This window comes from Ictalurus punctatus, chromosome 11, assembly GCF_001660625.3.
Source record: "Ictalurus punctatus breed USDA103 chromosome 11, Coco_2.0, whole genome shotgun sequence".
NCBI lineage: Eukaryota > Metazoa > Chordata > Actinopteri > Siluriformes > Ictaluridae > Ictalurus > Ictalurus punctatus.
This window is the reverse complement of record NC_030426.2, coordinates 9,747,503-9,758,269: the sequence shown is the minus strand read 5'-3', so window position 1 is coordinate 9,758,269 and position 10,767 is coordinate 9,747,503. Positions and strand designations below refer to the sequence as shown.

Genomic DNA, 10,767 nt, shown 5'->3' with positions numbered 1-10,767 from the left:
GGTTTATCTAATGATTCTGTTGCACCAAACTTTAATCCTTGTTTAAAAATAAGCAGGTTTACATTTAAACCATCATGTTAATCCTGGATTTGTTTTTACAATAAACCTGGATTAACTATAATCTTGTTGCTCCATCACTTTAAACTCGGATTTAAATTTCAGTTAGGGATTAAGATTAAACAGAGGTTTAAATTGTCAGAATGGCAGGACTTAGCGGTTAAGGCTCTGGGTTACTGATTGGAAGGTCGGGGGTTCAAGCTTCGGCGCTGCCAAGCTGCCACTGTTGGGCCTTTGAGCAAGGCCCTTAACCCTCTCTGCTCCAGGGGCGCTGAATCATGGCTGACCCTGTGCTCTTATCTCAACTTGCTGGGGTATGCGAAGAAAAGCATTTCACTGTGCTATAATGTATAAGTGACCAATAAAGACTGATTATCATTATTATTAGGTGGATTGGAGAAAATGAAAGAGTTCCTCTCAGAAAAATAAGGAAGCGTCTCAACAGTTTGTAAGATTTGCACCAACAGGAGAAACATCTCGCATCTCACATTCCCATTCAAAAACCAGAGAAAATGGAGAGCTGTTTCATAACAGGAAGGGCTATTCGTCCATCGAAGTTCAAGTTGTGTGTGATTAGAAGGCCCAAATCACCAACACTGTAGCTCAATGGCAAGATCTACACATGACAGAAGGATCTTTGATAACCGCCACATCTGCACTCTGTTTGAAAGCCATACATTTCAGGGCCACATAGTAGGTGACAATGGATACCCCTGTCATGCCTACCTGATGACCTCCATCCTGAACACTTCAATGCCAGCTGAGAAAGTTGACATACTTTGATAGTATGTGGTGGCATTGCCTTTATTCGCTTGATTGGCTTTATTGCCTGGGGTAGCCTTCTACTAGCTTCTCACAGTACTTTGCCAGAGTTTTTACTCATTCCCTCATTTTACTCACTCACTTTTTCAGTTAAGTCCGCAAAGATTCAGGTCAGGGCTTGTGCCACTCCAATGCTTTCACGTTGTTGTCTTTAAGCCATTCTGTTAGAACTATGTAGGTATGCTTAGGATCACTGTCTCGGAAGGAGACCCAGTTGCGACCAGGTTTTAGCTTTCTGGATTTTTCTATTTACTGAAGTGCATCAGTCCCTTTTCCAACAAAACACCCCCACAACACGATGCTGCCACCCCCATGCTTCACAGTTGGGATAGTGTTCTTTGGATTAAAAGACTGACTTTTTTTTAATCACACATTGTGCATTAACAAACCCCCTCTTTGCTGGACAGAACGGATTAACAGAGGTGTTAATGCATTGGCGGACCTGTGTAAAAACGAGCGTTGATATACTTTGAAAATATAATACAGCGATTTGGGATTCCCAGATCTGAATTCTTCAGGTACTTACAGTTGCGCCATATGCTCTGTACCACATTTGGGAGTAGTACACAGCCCCCTAAATCAGCAGATATCCTTGAGGTGGTGCTTGTTGCTTTTAGGAAAGGTCATGAGGCTTCAGCGTACTGTATTATTCCCAATTGATCTAAAGCCTTAGGGATGGTGAGTTAATATTTCGTAAGAGAATATGGGAAATAGATTTGCACTTGATATTGGAAGATGGGGAGTAGGAAATTTTTAATTTTTTTTTTTAATGTTAAAACTATGTCCAGGGAGACAAGGGTGCACCTTATTCAATTAAAAACTTTACATGGCTTTTACTGGACTCGCTCTAGATTGTTTCGGCTATGTTTAAAATGTACACCTTCCTGACTGTTGGAGTATGGTGACATGACGCATGCTTTTTGGTACTGCACTAAAATCTAAGAATTTTGCCTGAGAGTCCAGGATTTCTTTTGTGAGGGCTTGGACACTCAAATTTCATTCTGCCCCAGCCTATGTGTGTTGGGTGATGGGGTAGTCATTAAAATAACTGACAAATATATAAAAACCTGGGTCCACACTAGCATAACGATTGGTGGTCAGATAGTTCTCAGAGGGAGGAAGTCAAGTGGTGCTCCCTCGTTTCAGGAGTGGTTGGGTGAATTGGGCAGGTAGCGGCATATGAGGAGATGTCTTATAGACTGCTGGATAGACCTGGAGTGTATGGTAGGAAATGGGGTGAACTCCTCTCTTTCCTAGAAGGCTCAGGTTGAGGACCATGTGGAAAGAGGCATGTTTGCACTTCTTGTTTGTTATGTTCTGTTTGTGTAGGTGTTAATTATTATTTGTGTGTGCATCTGTATGTTTTTTGTTTTGTGAATTTGATTTTGACCACAGTTTTGCGCATTGGGGTGGGTTGGGGTTGGGTAGGGGGAGAGAGTTGGGGATTTAACAAGGTTTACTGTGTCGAAATGGATTCTTTGTTTGGTTAATTTATGTTTTGCACTATACCTGTTCGAATCAATAAAAAGTTGCCGTAGATAAACAAAAAGCCTTTTTTCCTCCACATTTTGTGTAATCTGACCAGGCTTTTGATCATTCCTTCAGAAAGCTAGGTCTTTATCTTGGTGATCACCTTCAAACTTCCATCTGTTTTTTTTTTTTTATGCTGGTCTTAGAGAAGGCACTTCTTCATTGACTGACAGCCTTTTAGACCATGGTGATGTAGGACTCTCTGAATGGTGGCTGTACATACTTTGGTGACGGATGCCTCCAAGTCATTTGACCAGTTCCTTTGTTTTTGGGTTCACTTGAACCTTTTGGACCAAAGTTCGTTCATCCCTGGGATTTAATTTGTGACTATTTCCTTCCTTAACAATGCAGTGTGTGGTCTCAGGATTTAAAAATTTCCATACAATTGTTTATAGTGATGTTTGTGGTACATTGATTCGTTTGTAAATGACTCCTAAAGAGTAACCAGACTTGTGGAGGTTCATGACTGTGTTTTGAGGTTGCGGCTCAGCTGCATAGAATTCCCCAAGGCCCAAGGGCAAAAAAGGATTGTTTTCAAATGAACTCTGATGTGAACAAAGTAGATGCCCTAATTGTATTGGTATAAGAAATGTATGGTAACATGAAATCTGTGGAAATCTGACATTGATATTTCCATCATAATCTCACTAAATCCCTGGTTATGACTACATAGTTATCTAAATGAAAACGCAGGCACGTTGAGCAATGAATATCTTGTGCACCATCAATGGGTCATTCATGGTGTTAACATTAAAGTACTTTTCGATTCCTCACTTTCTCATTAAATGAAGCCCCTGATTTTGAAATGGGTAATAACCTTTTAGAAGAGCTAAGTCTTTCATTTACTATACACAATTTGTTGCAAATACTTACCAAAAATTCAGTACAAATAGACACAAAGCAGCAGTTATTCATATGTGATGTACATAAAACTGGTACAAAACATGCTGTTATAGGAACATAATTAACAGTTGATTATTTTCCCGTAACAGCACATCCTGAAAAGTTGCTTTTCCCGTATACCACAGTAATTTGTTAAAGCTAACATTTATAAAAATATATATTAAAGAATGACACCCCTTACTTTTTTTAAATCCATTTATAGTTACATTTAATGTTATGGAATGTCTGTGAAACAATTTAGCTCCTGTTTTTACTTACGTAATAGCAGCAATAAACAGTCATTCATCCACCAGCAAATTTTCATAATTACAGCTTGACCTAATAAGAGTCATTGCTGCATTTCTAATGGTCTGTCATGCTGCATATTTTTAAAAACAATTTTGATACAAATAGTTAACTGCTTCCTTGGAAGTAAGCATGTACCCGTAGCACACCTTCTGTCTCTTTGCCATGTTTTTTTTTTTTTGTTTTTTTAAGCAGCATGTGTTCAGTGAGGTTTGAAGAGAGCACATGAAATCTTACCTGTTTGTGGCAGCCACACATATTTTCTAGAAAGCAGGATGGCAAGGTGTCCAGAAACACTCTGCAAAAAATGTTATGCAAAACAACTTCTTTTTTTTTTCATTTAAAAATGAAAATTATATTACCAATTTAAATCCATTTGATAAATACAGGCATTTCACAAGGCATGCCCAACAAAGACACAAGACGTTATTACAATTCTGTCTAGCAACACACACTGAAATCCCGCAACATGTTAAAGAACATTTTTCATTCTAAAGTCTCAAAAAAGGTCTCGCTGAGGAAGAGTGCTTGGGCTGTCCTTTGGGTTGATGAAAAAGAATTCCTAATGAAGGTGTAACCCAATAAAAAGGCATGTCTGGAAAGGCATACTCACAATGGCTTTCCAGTGTAAAAGTACTGATTTTCATTCATCTGGATTCAAAATCTAAACAACACTATGTAGTGACTAATTAGTGACTGGGTTATTCCCATATTGTTTAGCACCAATTTCCTGTGGCTTAACTTAGAAACACGTTCACACACGTACACACATATGAATAATTTACTTGAACATAATTATATAAAAGGATCAGGCATGTACAAAAAGATAAAATAACTTCTGAAATTGACAATATTATACAGTTGTAAATAGGACAAGGTATAAAATGCTGAAATGTTCTTGCAATGGGAGTACAATCCAGGCTGTTCTGTTCACATATGGACGTATGTTGGATGTGGACGTTTAGACCTTGTGCCATCTGTTAGCCCTGTATCAAGAGTGTCTTTAAACATCATGTGCAGATGTACTGCTCTTCAGCATTCTCAAAGGTACTGTGTACTTTGTGAGCGGACATTAGTATTTGTGCCATTCTTCATAGATACTTTGTCTTTGTTTCCTTCCATTTATTGACCTTCTGGACGTACAGTTCTTTTAAAAAAAAAACCATTATAGTGCATTTGTATTTGTGAGGTCACCTTTAGATGACCATTGAGAAATGCATAAAACTTTTGCACACCCACACACACTCTCTCACTCCGCCTTCTGAGGCTAGGAGTCTTTGAGCATGTTAATGCGGGCGAAGATCTTGAGCGCTGGACCTAGTTTGATGTTCATAGCGCTCATTAAGTGGTCTTCCTTCAGTAGCAGCATGGCCTGTCCATCAATCTCTTGAGAACGGAATTCATCCGCAATTTCCTGACAACCTGCCATGTCCACAGAACAAATTTCGATGTCATTATAAAAGAAAGTTACAAATTATAGCAAGTATTTATTTTATAACTATGCCAAATGACCCTGCCACAGTGATTTCCCAATTTATTAATCACTGACCTGGCAGAGAGCGGATGAACTCAAACACCTCCTGCACATTCCACTTGGTAGGGTCACACGGCAGGAAGTGCTCGCTGAGTGTAGGAACATCTTCCGGATCGGAGGTGGAGGGCCCTCGGGGTGGCCCCACAGGGCTGGAGCTGGCAGCAGATAGAGGAGATGCTGGCTCCTCATAACTGGAGATGTCTGAGCAGGGACTGGACTCGCCTTGACTGGGTTGAGAGGGGAGCGGAGAGGACACGGACTCGCCCTGAGACTGCTGGCACACGGAGAGCCTCTGCAAAAACACACACAGAAGGGTGACAGAAGTGTAAATTGCAAATAAAGACACTGAAGATGGTTTTGGTCTTAAATAATTAAACTATATCATATAGCTAAACAATTACCATAAAGTTGGAAGCACACATATTCTATACAATTATATAGAATGTCTTTGTATGCTGTAGCATTACAGTATATACATAGTACTCTTCATTGGAACTAACGGGCCCAAACCTGTTCCCACATGACAACGACCCTGTGCAAAAACAAGGTCAATGAAGATATGGTTTGCCAAGGTTGGAGTGGAAGAACTCAAGTGGTCTGCACAGAGTCCTGACCTCAACTCCACGGAACACCTTTAAGATAAATTGTAAACCTTACTGCACCCCAAGCCTCGTCCCAGGACTCAACCCCAGGCCATCCTCAGGCCTGACCTCTTGTGACTGAATGAGCAAATCCCTACAGCTATGTTCCAAAATCTATCAGAAAGCCTTTCCAGAAGAGTGGAGGGTATTACTGTATAACAGCAAAGGGGGACTCAATCTGCAATAGGATGTTCAACAAGTACATATATGATATGATGGCGGGTGTCCACAAACTTTTGGCCATACAGTGTACATGGTATGGACTAAATAGCACAAATGGAATAAAAGACAAATTGGTGAGCTGATGATGTGCAAGTTAGATATTCAGCAGTGTTATTCCAAAATAATTCTGTTTGACAGAACATGTGAGTCACCAACCCACATAAACCCACAGTTAATCTGGAAAATCTGAGATTGATCAGGATGCTCACAGCACACAATAAAACATACGCTTTATTGGAGTATGTCAATTCCCGAAGTTGCAGACTACAAATCCCATGATCCTCAGCCCACAGCCTCATCCTCCTCATGCAAAAAAACTACTCATTAATGAACAACATTTTAAAATCTTTTAGATTTCTATAGTTTCTATAGTATTCTATAGGGAGAGGAGAGGATTATGCAAAATTCATTTCATTATACTGAACTAAATTTAGATTTGTGTGTGTTGTGTTGGGAAGATTTTAACCTGTTTCTTTGTCTCTGTACTTCTGCAACCTCGACTGTGTGACCGTCGTCTCCACCGATTGGCGGTTTTGGAACGGTCAGGGTGGAAGAGACCAATGCGTTTTGTGCACCCAACATTGTACCTGGTTAAGAGCAACACAAACTGTGGTTACAAAATGAGCATGGAAATCTCATACCATAGCTGTGTGGTGTTAAATGAAACATTAGTATTCAATTGCTGTACCTTTTAGCACAGACCACAGAGCAGAATCGCTTGGAGCCTTTAAACTTATAGGCAAAATCGACCCAGCCACACAACTCGCACGTCAACTTGGGCTCTTCTGGCTCCTCCTCATCTCTCACTGCTGAATCTGACAACAGTGCAAAAAAGCAGGCTTAAACTCCAGCACCTTGAAATGTTTACCAAATAAAGAAGAGTTCTAAAATGATTGACCCCCAAACTATGGAATAACCGTCTAATCTAATCTCTGAAATGTCTAGCGTATGTCAATCAATGAATGGTTAAGATATTTGTCTTTATTCCACCTCACGTGAAACAATATTAGATTAATCTGTAAACTAGTTTAGCTATATTTAAGGGCTCACTTCTCACCTTGTTGTGAGGGTTCCTCAGGCTCAGAGTCAGTGGTGGTGGGAGCGTTGTTCAGTGGAGTTTTCTGTGAGTCTGAAGGCAGTGGTTTCTCTGCTTTCTTCAGGCTGTCTGTCTGAACTGGAGGCCTCTCCACCTGCAAACACATCTACAATTACACAATTACACATAAATAATCAGAAAATGTTTGTACATTTTTATTTGTGGTATTTAGGTATTATTTAAGTGACACAAATAGAAAAATATATCGAATGTTGTAATTTCGAACGACTGCTCTGACCATTATGGCAATATACATTCATTTGCCACTTTAATAGGAACACCTACACGCCTGTTCATGTATGCAATTATCTAATCAACCCATCGTGTGGCAGTAATGCATACAGCTCTTTAGATACAGGTCAAGAGCTTCAGTTAATATTCACATCAAACATCAGAATAGGGAGAAATTGAGTCTCAGTGACTTCGACCACATCATGGTTGTTGGTGCCAGACTATCTGCTTTGACTATTATAGAAACTTCTGATACAACTTACACAGAAAGGTGCGAAGGGTGCACAAAACACATCAAGTGAGTGGTTCTTCTGTGGGAAAAAATGCCTTGTTGATGAGAGAAGTCAGAAGAGAATGGCCAGACTGTTATATATATATAGTGTCAAATATAGAACCTTTTCAAACTTCAACTGTCTAGTTTTAGTGAACCTACCTGTCCACTCGAACTGGTCTGGCCATTCTCCTTCATGGAAAAGACATTTAGACCTGCAGAACTGTCGCTCACTGGATGTTTTTTTTGTTTTTCACACCACTTAGTATAAACTCTAGAGGTGGTTGAGTATGAAAATCATAGAAGATAAGCAGTTTCTGAAATACTCAATCCAGCCCATCTATGCCATATTCAAAGTCATGGTTTGATGTGAACAGAAACTGAAGCTCTTGACCTGTATCTGCATGATTTCATGCATTGGGTTGCTGCCACATGTTTGGCTGATTGGATAATTGCATGATTCATGTGCATTGGTACACGTGTTCCTATTGAAGTGTTCAGCAAGTGTACCTGATACTCAGTTTTTTGTATTTTACAATAATGCACCAGATGAGGGCAGCATGACCACTCACATCCTTCTGAATTCTAGCATTAAATTAAGTACAAGACAGCAGTGTTGACAAATTTTCTGTTCAACCTGGGTTTGAAGTGGACAGTGCAGGGAGAAATACACTGTTTTACAAAGGTCATACATCGCTCCACATCCAATCATTTTTAAATAATTAATTATAAGGTGATCTTTCCCATCACAGCCACATGCTATGGTTTTTATACATATCTTCATATAGAGTAACTCAGTGTTATCAGGTCTGCAGTCCTCCCTGGGAACTGGCTGAATTTTGGCCTCTGCCATTAATTTACCTATTATTTTTAATCTGCTGGTTAGACCAGTAAACCTACATCCCATATATAATACACTTTCGTACTGCTTCTTGAAAGGTGTTGGATGTTTAGATGTTATATTTGAAATATTATTAAGGCATTTTGAAATTATAGTCACAATGTTGGACTTTAAAAGTAACACTTAGGGTTAGGATGTTCTGTGTTTTGGTATTGAGCTGCTGTTTGAGTTTAAGTGCTTTTTTATTGCTGTTCGGTAGCATTTGTCATGCAGATTTGACAAGCCAGTTGACCCCAAAATTAACTGCAGAAAACAATGTCTCTTGTTTGAGATTTTTTTTTTTTTTTACATAATATTATTTCGAATAAACAAAAAAGGACTTTCCTGTAATGCGCCAAAGACCGCTCGCTTAAACTCTAAATTAAATAAGTAACCCACCAACCAAGCAAACACGCTAATAAATAAATAATTAGTTAGGGTTGGTTGGTGGACTTGAAGAGACAAATAAGAATATAAACTACTCCTTGTCACTGGATTGACGGATGTAGAGAGTCATGGTGATGGTGAGAATTGCACACGGTATTGATGAACATTTACTTAAAGACATACAGTCGAACAGCTGATTTGGCCAATTCCCCAAAATGATAATTATGGTTTATATAAATTTATCCTTTATACATTTAGCCAATTATTCTTTTTTTTTTTTTTAAAGTTTAATTTTTATCCATACTTATATGCAGAGATCCATTTATCCATCCATTTTCTGTACCACTTATTCTGCACAGTGTCACGTGGAGCCTGGAGCCTATCCCAGAGACCTCAGGGCACAAAGCGGGGGACACCCCGGACGGGGTGCCAACCCATCATAGGGCACAATCACACACAGACCCACACACCCATTCAAACACTACGGACAATGTGAAAAATGTCAATCAGCCTACAACGCATGTCTTTGTTCTGGAGGAGAAAACTGGAGTACCCTGAGGAAACCCCTGAAGCATGGTGAGAGCACGCAAACTCTATACACACAGGGCATAGGCAGGAATCGAATCCCCAACCCTGGAGGTGCGAGGCAAACATGCAAACCACTAAGCCACCATGCACAGAAATGTGATATCTGATACGCAAAGCGCTGGCCTAGAAAGTTTTTGCCATTTATGCAGGTTATGTGACCTGAAGTGACATACACAAGCAGATATAGCTAAGTTAACTTGTAAAAAGAGACTCTGTATTAGACATGGAGGACGCAGAAGTCCATTGTACAGTAGTTGTCTTGCATACAGGAATGCTGGGTTTATATTATATATTCATTTGTAAGAAGATAGTCTGAAACAGACAGTCAAATCAACTCAAATGATCTCATCCTCTATTTGGAATGTGCTGGTTTCCTAATTCACACTAAAAGGTTATTAGTTGGATAAGTAGTTATAAAAACCACCAGTAATGAGACCCTTACTATCTATTTTATATCGTCTTTCTTTTTTTTGCTGCTGCTGTGACACCCTAATTTGTCCATCTGGGGATTAATAAAGCCTTATCTTCTCTTATAAAGCATCTTCAGAATTACACCACATCACAACAAAATAATGACTCAGTGTCTTACTAGACAGCTCTATCACTTAGCCTAAACTTCAGAGTGACTCAGGATGATTTAAAGCATCTCAGACCTATCCAGCCCTGTAGCATTTGGTAGTTTTCAAAAAGATGCGTTTTTAATGGATGACAATGACATTTCAGTGTGGAAATAAATATTTACAGTATGCCTTTATAAATGTACCCTCATTAACGTGGACACGGTCTTAGGCCCTCTATAATGCCAGACATATGGTCTCATCAAGTTTGAGACCGGCTGTGTTCTGGCTGCCAGATTCAGATGAGTTCATTGTTGCCATTCCACTGTGGTGTGTGGGCCAGATGAAAGTGGTAAGCGTGGACCAGAACTGGGCTTTTACACAGTTGTTTAGCTTGCAGGGATATCCCACAAAAGTTCTGCTGTCCTGTGATCTGATCTGGACTTAATTGATGCTGTCACCAGTCTGTCCTACAGGTTATGCTGTAAGCTTTTTAGGGACATTTTCACAAGATTTGTTCCATGTTTTTGTCTATTTTTGTTTGTTATGATTGGCCAGATATTTAACTCTCAGTGTGACAGTAGATTGTACTCACTGGAAATGGTTCAGCTCCTTCCTGGATGACAAAGCCTTCGATCACATGTGTGAGCACGTGGGGCTTCACGATGGCCTGAGGCGGTTTGTTTTCACCGTTAGCCAGCTCACTTTCTCCTCGGGGGGTCATTGCGGCAGTGCTTGGGGTCTCCACTGCACCTGCACGAAT

At 39.8% G+C, this 10,767-nt stretch overlaps 1 protein-coding gene across 3 annotated transcripts in view; it reads right to left on the bottom strand.

The window, feature by feature from the left end:
- Positions 1-4,360: 4,360 nt before the first annotated feature.
- Positions 4,361-10,767, bottom strand: part of phc2b (polyhomeotic homolog 2b (Drosophila)) — a 29,725-nt gene continuing 23,318 nt past the window's right edge. For 2 of the 3 annotated variants that reach the window (XM_017480401.3, XM_047158588.2), the window contains exons 10-15: positions 10,600-10,757; positions 7,052-7,196; positions 6,683-6,809; positions 6,461-6,581; positions 5,147-5,423; positions 4,361-5,019 (exon numbers count right to left, since the gene is read on the bottom strand). In XM_017480401.3, coding sequence (XP_017335890.2) covers positions 4,865-5,019; positions 5,147-5,423; positions 6,461-6,581; positions 6,683-6,809; positions 7,052-7,196; positions 10,600-10,757 — 983 coding nt within the window. In that variant the 3' untranslated portion in view covers positions 4,361-4,864. The remainder of the gene's footprint in view (positions 5,020-5,146; positions 5,424-6,460; positions 6,582-6,682; positions 6,810-7,051; positions 7,197-10,599; positions 10,758-10,767) is intronic. The other variant, XM_053683676.1, reaches the window with a different exon arrangement.